General features: G+C 50.9%; 1 protein-coding gene, 1 long non-coding RNA gene and 3 other non-coding genes across 5 annotated transcripts; 1 reads left to right on the top strand and 4 right to left on the bottom strand.

Moving 5' to 3' along the window:
* Window positions 1-294: 294 nt before the first annotated feature.
* Window positions 295-6160, bottom strand: rwdd1 (RWD domain containing 1). Its single transcript, XM_086219263.1, has 7 exons — window positions 5974-6160; window positions 5480-5545; window positions 5216-5346; window positions 4955-5098; window positions 2312-2444; window positions 2025-2087; window positions 295-790 (listed from the first exon to the last, which is right to left on the bottom strand). The coding sequence occupies exons 1-7, from the start codon at window positions 6044-6046 to the stop codon at window positions 678-680; spliced, it is 723 nt and encodes a 240-aa protein (XP_086075389.1). The 5' UTR covers window positions 6047-6160; the 3' UTR covers window positions 295-677.
* Window positions 6161-10180: 4020 nt separating this feature from the next.
* LOC147253911 (uncharacterized) lies at window positions 10181-13620 on the bottom strand. The gene is made up of 2 exons (XR_015118450.1): window positions 13487-13620; window positions 10181-11845 (listed from the first exon to the last, which is right to left on the bottom strand). It is a non-coding gene; the product is annotated as an uncharacterized LOC147253911 (long non-coding RNA).
* A 426-nt stretch (window positions 13621-14046) lies between these two features.
* On the bottom strand, window positions 14047-14118 carry trnag-ucc (transfer RNA glycine (anticodon UCC)). Its single transcript has one exon. It is a non-coding gene; the product is annotated as a tRNA-Gly (tRNA).
* Window positions 14119-14530: 412 nt separating this feature from the next.
* Window positions 14531-14602, bottom strand: trnag-ucc (transfer RNA glycine (anticodon UCC)). The gene has a single exon. It is a non-coding gene; the product is annotated as a tRNA-Gly (tRNA).
* A 787-nt stretch (window positions 14603-15389) lies between these two features.
* Window positions 15390-15461, top strand: trnag-ucc (transfer RNA glycine (anticodon UCC)). The gene has a single exon. It is a non-coding gene; the product is annotated as a tRNA-Gly (tRNA).
* The last annotated feature ends 632 nt before the right edge of the window (window positions 15462-16093 follow it).

The raw sequence follows: 16093 nt of genomic DNA, 5'->3' as shown, positions 1-16093 counted from the left end.
ACCCTGATTGGTGACACTGCTTATCAAACTTACTGACACGTTCCTTGTGTTGAGATTGGATTTAGCTGCTAAACTGATGAAAGCAGGTCTGAATAGTTTCCAGGTACTTGTACTTTAGTATTTTCACGTTGTCGAACTGAACTGCATTGTCTGGCAGCTACAGTTACCAGTCACTTTGCAGTTTCTTTCAACAGTGAAACACACCGACTCTTAGTCGACGTTTTCAGCGCCGAGCAGCTTCCCGCTAAACGCCAGTGACACTCCCACCACAGACACGCTGAGACTGGTGCTTCTCTACATGAGGCTTTAATCTGGTTCACTGAATCATTCTGGATGCAGCAAGTCTCACCTGTGATGGAATACATGTGAGTGTGTGTGGCGCTTCTCCTCCACCGGCCTTCCTTGACATCACACTGCCCCCTTCTGGACAGCTAACGTGCCTACGACTGGGAGCGTTCATTCATGTCCAGCAGCAACAGAGCCAATCGCACGTTTATTTGATCAATTCCTCCGATCGGACGTTGACCTGATCACTTAGAGTTGTCATGTTTTACTAATGTGGTTCCCTCTCAATCAATGTCCTTAAAAAATAAACGCAGCTCTTCTCAGGTTATGGTAATCCAGACGGCTGCCGGTGGTCCCGTCAGCGCTCAACAGTCCTCCGTCCTCCTGCTGCTTTAGTCCTCATCGCTACCCATCTCTAAAGGGTCAAAGTCCGGGTCGTCATCCTCCAGATCCAAGTCCTCGATGTCCTGGAACAACGATTCATCCACTTCAACATTGTTGCCAGCTGCAGGGACAGAAGGATTACAATCAGTCAGACTCTCATCCTCCAAAGTCAAGACTTCAGCTCTCTTCTTTGCTACTCCGACAAGCATCCAGCCGCCGCAACGTAGCGCTCAGCTGACCACGCAGGAAGGTTCTCGGAGCACCGGCGGCCGATCCTCCATCACTGGAGAACAAATGTGTCTGTTTGAGATCCTACTTGTTCTGTTGCACTGGGACTGCAGCACATTAAAGGGACAGTTTGGTTATTTTGACGGTGGGTTGTATGCGACGCTGATGTCCAGTCAGAGCCTCACCCGCCGTCGATGATGTCAGCTGGTCTCTGTCTGGAGGATCAGAGCGACCCAGCAGCAGGAAGCAGAGGAAGCTGCTGCTGTGGTACCGGTACCAGCACACACGTCTTTCAGCCACCAACACATCCACCCACCTAAACCACACCTCTTCCTTTACCTGCTCGCCACACTTTTAATGTGTTCGGTGCTCCGCATCCCCATCAGACAGCCGCTGTCTTTGGGGACGACGTTCCTCAACCACACAGCATCATCACACCTGTATCTTCCAGGCATTCCATCACTGCTGTCATGGCTCCCATAACACAGACACACAATACACAATTTAACTGTGCACTACACACGCACGCGCTACAACACGGACGACACAAACCATGAGACGACGACCAAATCAGCAGAACCTCCACAAGTGAACAAAACCAGACGGGAAAAATGTGCCACAGCTGGCAGGCCTGCTGGAGCTCGCTGGAGATTCAGGGTAACTGCCATGACTCTTGTCCCTGCTGTTTATACACGAGGGTGAGGAGGTTGAGGGTGAGGTTGAGGAGGAGGAGGGTGAGGTTGAGGAGGAGGAGGGTGAGGAGGAGGGTGAGGTTGAGGAGGAAGAGGGTGAGGAGGAGGAGGTTGAGGACGGTGAGGTTGAGGAGGAGGAGGGTGAGGTTGAGGAGGAGGAGGAGGGTGAGGTTGAGGAGGAGGAGGAGGAGGGTGAGGAGGAGGGTGAGGTTGAGGAGGAGGAGGAGGAGGGTGAGGAGGAGGGTGAGGGGAGGAGGAGGACTTCCATGACAGCTTCTAGTTATTGCTGAGCAGACGTGCTCCAGTCAACCCGGGACTCAGACATCTTCCCTATTCTGGCTGACTGGAGGGAAAATGTCCTCCGCTCGCCTCTGCATCCGAACGAGGAAGTAAAGAGGTTGATGAAGCCGCGATAACGAGGCAGCGAATCCTTACCATCTTCCAGGAACTGGATGTCTGACGTGTCCAGGTTGTGGTCTCTCTCAAACAGCTGTTTGCCTGTTGGGAAACATCCCACACGCTTGAGTCAGACGTGAGTCCAGCTGCTGAGAGGAGGTTAGTCTGGTTCATGCTGGAGTTGGTCTGGCTCTGGCGCTGCCACACGCTACGCTAAGCTCTCCACTAACTTATTAACTAACTGTCTGTATAACAGAGACTTGTTCGAGCGCTGGAGTCGCCATACTGGCACACTTTGCTCTGATTCAGACAACAGGAGAGTTCACCAGTGAGCTTGGTTTTCCCTGATTGCTCCTCCTCCTTCTGTTTCTTCCTCCTCAGCTCAGCCACCTCCACGTCAAAGGTGGCTTTCCACGACAGGAAGTTCTCGATGGTGACCACTGTGCCCTGGAACGCCACCTGGCAGACACACACACACACACATATTTATATCAATACACACGAGAGCCTCATGAACTAAAGCTGCTCTCACGTCGAGAGCAGTCGAAGGCGTCTGTGAGGACCTCTGTTCCACAGCTGCTTGAGGCTGCAGCAGCTGAATGATGAGGTCATGCTACGCAGGACATGGCCACATGGACCCTGAGGAACAGCACAACAGGAAGCTGCAACTGGCTGGAGGAAGTCCAGGGCCCGGACGTGATGTGGTCCTGATGACATCATCGGCCTGTGGCCTTCAGCTCTCACTGGATCGGTTCACGGCCAAGTGTGAAGCTGCTGGGTTCAGGATCAGAACCTCTAAATCTGAGATTGTGGTTCTCAGCAGGAATCCGACAGATTGTCCACCTCAGGGAGGGAAAGAGTCCTGATGCCCAAAACATCTTAGAGACACCCTATCTAATGAGACAGGTACCCTGGAAGGTATCACCTTGGCCCCCAGCACGACCGTAAGGAACCTAGGAGTTCCCTTTGACCAGGACCCTTTAACTCCCACATTCAACAAATCTCCAGGACGCCTTCCTCCATCTACGTAACATCGCTAAGATCAGACACATCCTGGCTCAAGAAGATGCAGAAAAACCAGTCCCTGCTTTTGTCACTTCCAGGCTGGATTACTGCACCTCCCTCCTACCAGGCTGGACTAATAAGTCCCTAAAGACTCTCCAGCTGGTCCAGAACGCTGCTGCCCGCGTGTTGACTAGAACTGGTAGCAGAGACCAGGTCTCTCCTGGACTGCTTCTCTGCATGGCTCCCTGTCAAATTCAGAACAGAATTTAAAATTCTTCTTCTACCATCAAAGTCCTCAACAGTCAGGCTCCTTCATCCTGACAGAGCTCCTAGTCCCCTATGATCCAGCTAGAACCCTTCACTCCCAGGATGCAGGGTTCCTGCTGGTTCCTAGAGTTCTAACAGTAGAATGGAGCCAGAACCTTCAGCTATCAGGCTCCCCTCCTGTGGAACCGTCTCCCAGTTTCAGTCCAGGACCCAGACCCCCTCTCTAGGTTTAAGAGCAGACTTCAGACCTCCTTGTTGATCAGGCTTATAGTCAGGACTGCTTAGGCTGGCCCTTAGATCTGCTGCTATAGGCTCAGACTGCTGGGATCTCCCATGATGCACTGGGCTTCTCTGTCCTCCTCCTGTCCTCATACGTGTTACTAACTCCTCTTCCCCTCCCCTCATCCCAGATCCTGGTGCTGCTGGAGGAGGCTCCAGACCTGAAGAGGCTCCAGCTGCCACCCGTAGCTCCACCTGCTCACGTCCCTGTCTGTCCATCAGTCTGTCCTCCTTTCTCTCTCTCTTTATCTCTGTCCCTCTCTTTCCTTCTGTCTCTCTGTCTTCCTCCATTCTCTGTCTTTGTCTCTGTCCATCAGTCTCTCCTCCTTTCTCTCTCTTTATCTCTGTCCCTCTCTTTCCTTCTGTCTCTCTGTCCTCCTCCATTCTCTGTCTTTGTCTCTGTCCATCAGTCTCTCCTCCTTTCTCTCTCTTTATCTCTGTCCCTCTTTCCTTCTCTCTCTCTGTCTTCATCCATTCTCTGTCTTTGTCTCTGTCCATCAGTCTCTCCTCCTTTCTCTCTCTCTTTATCTCTGTCCCTCTCTTTCCTTCTGTCTCTCTGTCCTCCTCCATTCTCTGTCTTTGTCTCTGTCCATCAGTCTCTCCTCCTTTCTCTCTCTCTTTATCTCTGTCCCTCTCTCTCCTTCTGTCTCTGTCCTCCTCCATTCTCTGTCTTTGTCTCTGTCCTGCTCTCCTGCTCTCTCTCCGTCCCCACTGATCCTGGATCTGCTCCACCTTCCTGCTGGTAAAGGAAGGTTCTGGTGGCTGCTGTTGCAGGATGTGCTGCTGATGGAGAATTGTTGGGTGGAGGTTCATTGAAGGAGGGAGGTGCTGGACCTGCTCTACTTGGACAGAGTCAGGACAGAACTTTGGTTGGGGTTTGGTGCTGCACAAATAAACCTGACTTGACTTGATGCCAGGTGAAGGAGTTCAAGTATCTGGGGTCCTGTTCTCCAGTGAGGGAACTATGGAGCGTGAGATGGGCCAAAGAATCACAGCCCTGGGACTCAGTCTTCCTCCCTGCTCTCACCTGGTCATGAAATCTGGGACGTGGCCAAGAGAACGAAATCGAGAACTGGGGCTGGGGTCTCCCTCAGGGATCAGAGTGGAGGAGAGGAACCAGTTGAGGAGGTTCACCTCGTCAGGATGTCCCCAAAGGAGGTGTGATGTGGGAGGAGGCACAGGGGCAGACCCAGGATCAGCTGAAAAGGCAATATAGCCGCGCTGGCCTGGGACGCCTCAGCCCCCCCCCCCCCCCCCCCCAAGCCAGAGCTGGTCCATGTTGCCATGTAAAGGCAAGTTTGAGGTTCCCCGTTGGAGCTGCTACCTCCACCACACAACTTCAGATATGCAGTCGAGGATGGATGGATGACATCATGACAAACGACTGGAGAACGTGGAGAACAGAGCCCTGTTCCTACCTGCTCTGCCTCCTCCGCCTCCCTCTCCTTCCGCTCTTTCTCCTCCTCTCGTCTGGTCTTGATCTGATCCACCATTTCGTTGAGTTTCTCCTGCACGGCCGTCACCAGAGTGAAAATCATCACCATGCCCAAGTTTTCTTCTGCCTGCAGGACAAACACAGACACACACTGATGATGAGAGAAGCCTGATATCAGGTGATCGGGGGAGCACCGACGGCCTCCCCCCTTCACACGACCATGGAACGGCTCTGAGAACCTGACCTGCTGCTGAAGCAAGGTGAGGATGTTCTCCACGTCACTGTCCTCCAGGTTCTCCTGCGAGTGGATCTCCCACAGCGGAGGCTCATCTGGGTATTTCTCTACATACGTGAACTTCAGCGTTGCTTCCACAGCTGTAAGAGAAACGCCACATATTACCACAGTCCACTCCACGCCGCCTCTGACGGGACGCCGTTAAAGCATCGCCGACATATCTCACCAGCAACAAAGGTTCTGATCAATCACCCAACAGTGGCCAGTACTCACTTTCCCCATCCTCCCCTGCGTCGGACGTGACAGTGATGCTGAAGCTGATGGGATCCTCTGACAGCACTGCACACGCGCGCGCACACACACACGCACACACACACACACACACACACACACGTGTGTCAGTGACGTCACTTCAACCTCTTTATATGTGATGATGTGACACTTAATACATCTAGCAGCCTGGAGCAACACGGTACCCGGATACCATCATCAAATCTACCGCAATAGTCCAATAATAGCATATATGAGAGAGAGAGAGAGAGAGAGAGAGAGAGAGAGAGAGAGAGAGAACTCGACCCCGGGGAAATCCAACATGGATTCAATGACAACAACTTTATCTTTAATCGGAATACAAAGAGAGAATTAAACTACATCACATTTCCGCTCGTGCCCGTACCTCTACGTAACGGCCGTACCTGTCGGCTAGCTAAGGTTAGCCTCTACGTGCTAGCCGGCGCCGTGGCTGTGTTTATTCGAGTGAGTCGCACCTGTGAAGGAGTCCGGGTAAATGGACTCTATAGCCTCCAGCTCGTTCCTCTGCTCCTCGGCGTAGTCGGTCATGTCTAAAGCTGCAGGTTACCTGGAGGTGAGGCAGCTCATCCCCGCTGTGTTGAAGCTAACGCTAACCAACGGCTGCTGCCTGCGGCTGCGTGGTCCAACAGCGATGGTGATCGATGCCATCGTCGTTCTCACTGTCTGGTCTGATCGTTCAGCACCTTCACGTGCTCACGGTCGTGCTGCTGTCTGAACTTTGGAACACTTTTTATTTCAGCACCTGAACTCTACATTTTTCCGGCGAATGCTTGGGTTCACCTTGTTTTCAGGGTGATAATGTGGGTGTCGCTTCTCTGCTATCCATTATGCAGGCCTGAAAACCCACAGAGCAAGGATTTTTTTTCTCTTGGGGCAACTTTATTGATGTAATCTGATCTATTCAGTAACAGCAAGAAGGCTGGTGATGAAGGTCTGAACACGTTCTACATCTGAGCTGATTCATGGGCTGAAGGGATCAAATAAATCATGAAAAGCATTGATAGGAAGAAGAAGATGATCATGATTCAACCCTTTGAAATACCTGTCTGCTTATCTGACGCGACCACTTTACCGCCATATTCACCAGCATGAAACATAAACTCAGAAAATGTATAAACAAATCTAAATAGTTTTATTACAGGGCTGACGGACCAGGACGTCCAGGGTGGTGCTGATCCAGCAGGACTTCATCTGCAGCAGGAAGGTGGAGCAAAAGCTGAAGGAGAACGACATGAGGGAGGTCTGGGAGGGCGTCAAGACCATCACCGGCCACAAAGCCAGGACCAGCACGGAGGGGGGAGGGGTGGAGAGAGCAAATGACCTGAACAAGTTCTTCAACAGGTTCAGCCAGTCCACCTCACACCCCCCTCCAACGCCCCCCTCCCCCTCTGCAACAGCTGAGCAGCCTCCTTCCTACTCCATGGCCCACCGCCCCTCCCTCCTCCACCCCCCCCCCCCTTCTTACAATCTCCACAACCCCCTCCTTGCTTCACAGCTGACCAGGTGAGAGGAGAACTGAGGAAGCTTCGGCCCCGAAAGGCAGCGGCCCCCCTGCACTACAGGACGAGCTCCTACAAATGCCAGTGGACCCCGGCCTGATTGCTTGGATCTCCAGTGACCTCACCGACAGGCCACAGTTCGTCAGGCTGAAGGACATCACGTCTGACACTGTGGTCAGCAGCATCGGTGCTCCACAGGGGACTGGACTGTCCCCTGTCCTCTTCACCCTGAACACCGCGGACTTCTGCTACAACTCTGAACTGTGTCACATCCAGAGGTTCGCAGATGACACAGCCATCGTGGGGTGTATCAGGGACAGTGAAGAGGAGGAGTACAGGTGCCGGGTGAGGAACTTTGTTGCCTGGTGCCACAACAACAGCCTGCAGCTCAACACCTCCAAAACTAATGAGCTGAGAACAGGGACAGACCCAGACCTAGACCAGTTCTGATAGGAACGGAGGAGGTCGAGGTCGTACAGACCTATAAATATCTTGGGCTGTGGCTGGACAACAGGCTGGACTGGACGAGCAACACGAGGCAGCTGTACAAGAAGGCTCAGAGCAGGATGGACTTCCTGGGGAGGCTGAGAGCCTTCAACATCTGCAGGAGGCTCCTCTCTGTGGCTGCTGAGGAAACATCTGGCTGTAGATTATTTGTCCATCATTTGAGAGAATGAAATGAGGCGTCCCAGGCCAGCGCGGCTATATTGCCCTTCAAGCTGATCCTGGGTCTGCCCCTGTGCCTCCTCCCACATCACACCTCCCTTGGGGACATCCTGACGAGGTGAACCTCCTCAACTGGTTCCTCTCCTCCACTCTGATCCCTGAGGGAGACCCCAGCCTCCCTCCTGATGGACCCGCTTGTGTTCTCGATATCGTTCTTTTGGCCACGTCCCAGATTTCATGACCAGGTGAGAGCAGGGAGGAAGACTTGAGTCCTGGAAGATACAGGTGTGATGATGCTGTGTGGTTGAGGAACGTCGTCCCCAAAGACAGCGGCTGTCTGATGGGGATGCGGAGCACCGAACACATTAAAAGTGTGGCGAGCAGGTAAAGGAAGAGGTGTGGTTTAGGTGGGTGGATGTGTTGGTGGCTGAAAGACGTGTGTGCTGGTACCGGTACCACAGCAGCAGCTTCCTCTGCTTCCTGCTGCTGGGTCGCTCTGATCCTCCAGACAGAGACCAGCTGACATCATCGACGGCGGGTGAGGCTCTGACTGGACATCAGCGTCGCATACAACCCACCGTCAAAATAACCAAACTGTCCCTTTAATGTGCTGCAGTCCCAGTGCAACAGAACAAGTAGGATCTCAAACAGACACATTTGTTCTCCAGTGATGGAGGATCGGCCGCCGGTGCTCCGAGAACCTTCCTGCGTGGTCAGCTGAGCGCTACGTTGCGGCGGCTGGATGCTTGTCGGAGTAGCAAAGAAGAGAGCTGAAGTCTTGACTTTGGAGGATGAGAGTCTGACTGATTGTAATCCTTCTGTCCCTGCAGCTGGCAACAATGTTGAAGTGGATGAATCGTTGTTCCAGGACATCGAGGACTTGGATCTGGAGGATGACGACCCGGACTTTGACCCTTTAGAGATGGGTAGCGATGAGGACTAAAGCAGCAGGAGGACGGAGGACTGTTGAGCGCTGACGGGACCACCGGCAGCCGTCTGGATTACCATAACCTGAGAAGAGCTGCGTTTATTTTTTAAGGACATTGATTGAGAGGGAACCACATTAGTAAAACATGACAACTCTAAGTGATCAGGTCAACGTCCGATCGGAGGAATTGATCAAATAAACGTGCGATTGGCTCTGTTGCTGCTGGACATGAATGAACGCTCCCAGTCGTAGGCACGTTAGCTGTCCAGAAGGGGGCAGTGTGATGTCAAGGAAGGCCGGTGGAGGAGAAGCGCCACACACACTCACATGTATTCCATCACAGGTGAGACTTGCTGCATCCAGAATGATTCAGTGAACCAGATTAAAGCCTCATGTAGAGAAGCACCAGTCTCAGCGTGTCTGTGGTGGGAGTGTCACTGGCGTTTAGCGGGAAGCTGCTCGGCGCTGAAAACGTCGACTAAGAGTCGGTGTGTTTCACTGTTGAAAGAAACTGCAAAGTGACTGGTAACTGTAGCTGCCAGACAATGCAGTTCAGTTCGACAACGTGAAAATACTAAAGTACAAGTACCTGGAAACTATTCAGACCTGCTTTCATCAGTTTAGCAGCTAAATCCAATCTCAACACAAGGAACGTGTCAGTAAGTTTGATAAGCAGTGTCACCAATCAGGGTGGGTGTTGATGGGATGAAGTAGATTGATAGACGCTAAAGCGCTAAACTATGGAACTGATCAGGATCTGATGATGTCAGAACTGCAACGCTGAGTCTGTACTCACCTTTATGATGGGATTCAGGGGTCTGAGTACTACACTGGGAAGAGTTGACAGTCAGTTAATGGTGTGTTCATGTGAGGTGGTCTTTGACCTTTGACCTCCAAAATCTATTCAGGTCATCCTGGCGTCCCAGTGGATGTTTGTGCATGCATGAAAACCCCCCAGGAGAGAGAGCCATACCATTTATATCTTAGAGGAGCAGGGCGAATTTTTGGGAAAGCCATTCATTGTCCGTCGTCCCCAGAGCCAGACGAGACGATAGCCCCACCGCTAGTTAGCTTAGCATAATGCATGGTAGCGGGTGGTAAGTGTTAGCATAGCTCAGTCAAAAACATCAGCACTTTTCTCCACAATGGTCTGTTCCTGCATTCATGTAGCAAGAGTTCTTCTTCTTCTGCTGTTTTTAATGTAACAACGTCAAATGCAGAGACATTGTTATTTTAGCCAGAGCTCCTTTCCTGACTGGGAGCAGTGACTCAGCAACTCAACACGCCGCTCAACGAAAACCGACCGACGCCACAAATCCCGGCCGACACGGTCAGACAGGACGAGGAGGATCACTCCAAGTAGCTCGTGCTGATGTTTACTCACGCACACACACACACACACACACTCTCTCACACACACACACGCACACACACGGTTACATCAATGGAGGAAAGAAGGTTGGAGAGAAAAGTCTATCTGACCCGTCTTGTCTGGTTCTGGAGACGATGGACAGAGACTTTCCTGAAAAGTTGCCGTGCTCCTTCAACACAAACACACAAACAGAAACATTTCCAGGATAAAATCAAGTTTAATATAAAAATGTAAATGACATCAGACAACATGTGATCACACCAGAATGAGAGCCCACATCGGCGGCTGACAGCACAACCTCCCAACTGCTGTGTCACAGGGAGATCAGTTCCCCCTCACACTCACTTCCATTTCCCAACAGCTGGAACACCTGATCCAAACAGATGTGCTCACATGAATATACGCAAGTGATCGTCTCTACTGATCAATACACATGAATACACAGTGTTAATACACGTCCAGAGGAATTCTAATGCTGAAAACCATCATTTGCAGAGGTGTTTGTTTTGCAGGTCACTGTTACAATCATTTGTCATCGTTTTGTGGCCCACAGTGCGATAATGCGAGGTTCTCCTGTCTGCTGTTCCGCTCTGGAACCCTCCCTTCACTCCTGCCTCCTGACGTGACTGGCTGACTGATTCCCAGTGTACTGGTTGTCAAACGAGGGGTTAAATGGCAGCACACGTGTCTGAAAACAGAACTGAATCTTTGGCCTCGGCTCTGTCCAAGTGTGAGAGGAATCATAAGTCCCGGTTGGAGTTCGGCTGAGGAGTGGACGTGATCTCACGTCAACAGCGGAGGTGTGTCCCTCTGCAGTTTGACGCCGACAACACGCTCTCACTAAGCACACGTGGTGAGTCTGGAGGGTTGATGAGAGCGAAAACATGGACATCATAAACAGAAGCTTTTCATGTCCCTCCAGGAAGTCCCAGCATCACTGATCTGACCTCCACAGGCATCATTTTGGTCATTTGCAGTCAAACGAGTGTCATTGTTCTTCACTGTCATAAATCGAATGAATATGTGGGGAAATAAGTGACAAATGTAGAGATTTGCTGACAATACATTTCATCAAAGCGTTTGGTGAGGTGGCAGAAAGAAAAATACCTTTGCCAGACAACAGAAAACAGAGAGAGACCTTTTCTGTTCCAAGGCTTGTGTACGGCATGTGGAGCCTCAACCTGAAGGCCTCCACCCAGAAGGTCCCTGTTCAGCAAGCAGCCTCTCCGATGAGGGTCGGCGGCTGACTGAGTCCACCCGGAGGTGAAGAACACGAAATGTTGCGAAAACCGGTGGAGCCTGGGCTACAGTTACGTCTGACATGAACGCTGAAAGAGACTAAATGAGAAGAAAAGGAGGATCCTTACAGCTACGTCAAGATGCTAACATACTTCCTTGCAAAACCAGAAGCAGGATCTCTGGGCAGCTTTGCATAGACAAGAATAGAAATAATAAAGTGAAACGACTGGAAGCCAAAGATGCCTGCAAGGCCTAAAAATCTGCAGAAAGCTGCTTTGGACAATTCTAGTTTCATGAAGTGAGACATTAAAACATACAAATATTGTGTTTGGCCAAGAACATCATATATTTTCAGTATAGCAAAGTGTTTGAGAAGCTCCAGCCACACACACACACACACACACACACACACACACATATACATTGATATGTACGTGTGTGTATGTGTGTTCTTCTTTGTGTAGCTCCTTCTTTTTTGTGGTCATGAGACGGACTGCTGATCACGGGATGGTCTCAGTCCCAGATAAAGGACAGAGGAAAGTCCTTCATCTCCGTCTGGAAGACCTTGTCAAACGTCTCATTCTGGGCCACAGTGAAGTGATTCTTCCAGTCGCCGATGGTTCCTGGAGCCACACGTGGGGACAAGGAGAGAGAGCGCTGTCGTCACTCCATCCATCCATCCATCCATCCATCCATCCACCCTCCCTCCCATTTCACACGTTCAACTCTGGATGTTCATCAAGTTCAGTTTCATCCATTTAGGATGAAATTTAAAGGCAACTTCACATCCAAACTAGCTAAACCTGTACTACGCAGAAAAGAGCACGTGAATGCGTCACAGAGAGCCTTGCTGCATGAGCTAGCGCCTCATACTCACATTATCCTGCTACATATTTCATTTGCTAATAGATTTCGCATTACTGTCTGGTTTTGTACTGTGCCATGTTTCCTCCTGGCTCAGACCTTCAGAGCGACGGGTCATGATGTGGAAGGACCTGTTGTTTTATGGAGCGTTTGGTGAAAACTAGCCTTCTGGCTGTCACTGGCCTGTCTGCATGGATGCAAACGCTGAAGTGTTCGTTGAGGAGTCTCCTTTACGTCCAACAAATCCCTAAAACACCTGGAGCACTGATTCCATCAGCGTCGCCAGCAGCAGGAGCCTCTGTAGGCGCCGCCGTGGTAAAATGGCAGCAGGCTTCGCAGTCGTTACGGGACCAGACTTAACGCACTCCCGCTAAAACAAGACTTGAGCATTCGGAGATGGCGAGCTAACGCTAGCTTGTTAGCTCCCGCCAGACCACAGCCGCCTACTCGTCAAACTGGACTGGGCGTGTCGGGACATCTGAGGGTTAATTACGCACTTTAACGATCAGAGTCAAACGATTAGGGCCTGATTGTGGGTTCTGTTGAAGCTGATGGTGTTCATACTTCCATGATCCTGGAGCGACCCTGCTCATGCGTCTGCCTCTCAATGTGCGATCCAGTGAGATGTTCTTGTATCCAAGTGCTGATCGTCAGCCAAACAACGGCGAGCAGAGCGATCTACAGATGTGTTATTGTCCTAATATTTGGGGCTGCGCTGTCTCTGTGTCAAACGAGGGAGCAGAGCCAGACATGTAAGCTAGCCGCCTGCTATTTTTAGCCAAATCTAATGGGTTTTTCCCAGAGTCACGACAAATCACTTTCCGGGAAAATAACATGTTTTTTTTGCGCCATCCTGTCGACAGTTAGACGGTGGAACTGAGAAATAAAACTAAGCGTGTCCTTGAGAGGTGGAGCGAGTTCAGGTTTCAGATGGAGCAGGAACTGAGCTACAGAGAGGAGGCGAGACTGCTGAGACACGCTGGAGTTCAAACAGCAAAAGTTTGTAATCCCACATTTCACCCCATGTGGTTGCCAGACTTTGGTCATCCTGGCGCAGAATGCAGAGCTGAGCGCTGAGAAACGTTTAACAGCTAAAGCGTGGATCTGATTTCCTCTTTGAGACGGGGATTTGAAGCAGCTCCAAATTTGGGGTTAAATGCTCTAATTAACCGTCGGGGGGGGGGGGGGTCAGAACCACAGTCTTATCAGCGCAGAGCAGGAAATCCACATCATTAAGATTTTCAGGATTAAATGTGACACAACTGGATGTCATCTGTGTATCAAATGCAGGCCCTGGTGTTGAAGTAGTGACCCAGAAACAGCAGATACAAACGGAATAAAAGATCACATGACACACATTAATTCATCAACCGCGGCTTTGAACAGTTGTGAAACCTTACAGCCAAATGTGAGGAGTCACACTCAGCTCTGGGAAGAGGAGGCAGAGCTTCCAGAGTCGTTTGCTGGACGAGGCAGGGGTGTTCCTGCCAGACAGCAGACGAAAAATGTCAAATACACACTCACAGATGTACCGTGTATGTAAGGTTGTCATCCACGCTCAAGTGAGGCTAACAGGAAGTTGGTTTCATCCGCCGCCAGGTGGACCGTTAAGTCTTCATCTGTTGATACAACATTGCTTCACTGTCACATTTGATCCATGTGTCCGATATAACTGGAAGGTCTCAGAGAGCCATGGGATTTATTTACTTCTCTACATTCACAGCAGCAGAGGGCTAGCAGGAAGTAGCCTGCGCTGCTGATGGAGCATTCTCAGTGCGGCTCCTGCCACCCACCAAAGCTGAGGCTGGGGGTGTGAGTGCCTGCGTGTGCATGGATGCCACACCATGAAACCGATTCATTCACGGTTAATAAAAGGCCTCCTGCACTGATTTAATCTCAAGATGGACGCCAGTTTGCTGTCTGACCTCTGAATCACTGCTGCAGGGAAGCAAAGAGAGGCTGCGATGGCTGGGAATCGAACTCAGGTCAACTGCTTGGAAGGCAGCTATGCTCACCACTATACCACCATCGCAACGGAGCAGTGAGGCTGTTGATTCCTGCCAGTGACTGATGAATATCTGGAGGCTCCAGACTGACTTTGAAAGACATTGAGTGTCTTTATTAGCAGGACACTGGAGGCTGCGGTGGGACATGAAAAGATGTCATTGTTTAGCTTCAAGGTTTCTTCCATCAGTTTTAATGATCTGGATGCAGACGTGAGAATGAAAAATGCCCTTTTGAATGAAAAAGGTTGAAAACAAAGTGGACCAGAGCCTCACCAGGCTCCTTACATGTAGATGACCTCGAGGGTGGCAAGCGCTGCGTTCTCTAAACTGAATGTGATCCAGGCCCGGCTCAGGAGCAGATTTGGGTTTTGATGAGAAGATGGACGCCAGTTTGCTGTCTGACCTCTGAATCACTGCTGCAGGGTAGCAAAGAGAGGCTGCGATGGCTGGGAATCGAACCCAGGTCAACTGCTTGGAAGGCAGCTATGCTCACCACTATACCACCATCGCAACGGAGCAGTGAGGCTGTTGATTCCTGCCACTGACTGATGAATATCTGGAGGCTCCAGACGCTCAAGGACTCAGTTTGTGTTTAGGATCCTATGTGTGCACATGCCTGCATACCAGTATAAATATGAGGTTTTTCCATTCAGATCTGATGTGTTTTAGAAGCGTACCTGTAGTTCTTTAGAGCGGTGCAGCTGTCAACCAGAGACAAATACTTCTGAAGGATCCCTTCCAAGTTCAATACTCAGAAAATGAAGTATGACCTCCGGGGGACGTTACAAAGCCTGCAGACATAAAAGTCACCTGTGCTGGTGTGTCATGGCTGCCTCCCCTCTCCCTCCTACCCTGCAGAGAAGGGAGAGGTGGTGGAGCGGTGCAGAGACACACAACACACCAGGAACCATGAACTACTTCCCTTCCAGTTTATTGAAGGTCGGGATGGTTTGTGGAATCAGAAAAGGATTGTACTGATGGTCAAGTGGGCGTGAAGATGTCAGTGACCTCGTCAGTTGGGACGTTCCTCTCAGTGCAGAACCGTCTCCCACATCTGGTCCTGAGCCTGGTCTTGATCTGCTTCAGTGTAAGGAATGAAATGGTTGCCACTACAGTCTTGCCTATATTTGGGCCTTGAAAAACCTTAACCTTGAAGCTAAACAATGACATCTTTTCATGTCCCACCACAGCCTCCAGTGTCCTGCTAATAAAGACACTCAATGTCTTTCAAAGTCAGTCTGGAGCCACCAGATATTCATCAGTCAGTGGCAGGAATCAACAGCCTCACTGTTCCGTTGCGATGGTGGTATAGTGGTGAGCATAGCTGCCTTCCAAGCAGTTGACCTGGGTTCGATTCCCAGCCATCGCAGCCTCTCTTTGCTTCCCTGCAGCAGTGATTCAGAGGTCAGACAGCAAACTGGCGTCCATCTTGAGATTAAATCAGTGCAGGAGGCCTTTTATTAACCGTGAATGAATCGGTTTCATGGTTCAGCTCAAGCTGTGGAATGGAATCTGACATTCAGACAATCAGATTTAAAAAGTTCCCAGAGGTCCGACATGCTGCCTGTAACATTGCTCAGCATGACACCTTGGAGGTGGGTCAGTCACGGTCTGGGGAGGCACGTCCATAGAGGGACGCTAAGAAAACTACTAGACAATGGCACCGCGTCTGCCGTAAGGTATCAGGATGAAACCCTGGGACCCACTGTCAGACCCTACGCTGGTGCAATGGGTCCTGGGTTCGTCCTGGTGTGCGACAATGCCTGGCCTCCAGTGGAGGGAGTATGCAGGCAGGTCCTCCAGGGTGGAGGATCTGATACCACTGACTGGCCCCCACACTCACCTGAGCTACAGCCAACAGAACACCTCTGGGACATTATGCTTCGGTCCATCCGACGCCACCAGGTTGCACCTCAGACTGTCCAGGAGCTCAGTGATGCCCTGGTCCACATCTGGACACCAGTCAGATACCCAACTGGTGTCGATCTTCTTACTAAAACT

The sequence above is a fragment of the Aulostomus chinensis genome, chromosome 11 (assembly GCF_037954235.1).
Source record: "Aulostomus chinensis isolate RoL2024-O1b breed Wild chromosome 11, RoL_Achi_v1.0, whole genome shotgun sequence".
Classification (NCBI taxonomy): Eukaryota; Metazoa; Chordata; class Actinopteri; order Syngnathiformes; family Aulostomidae; genus Aulostomus; species Aulostomus chinensis.
The sequence above is the reverse complement of the archived record's forward strand: the minus strand, read 5'-3'. Positions and strand labels throughout refer to the sequence as shown.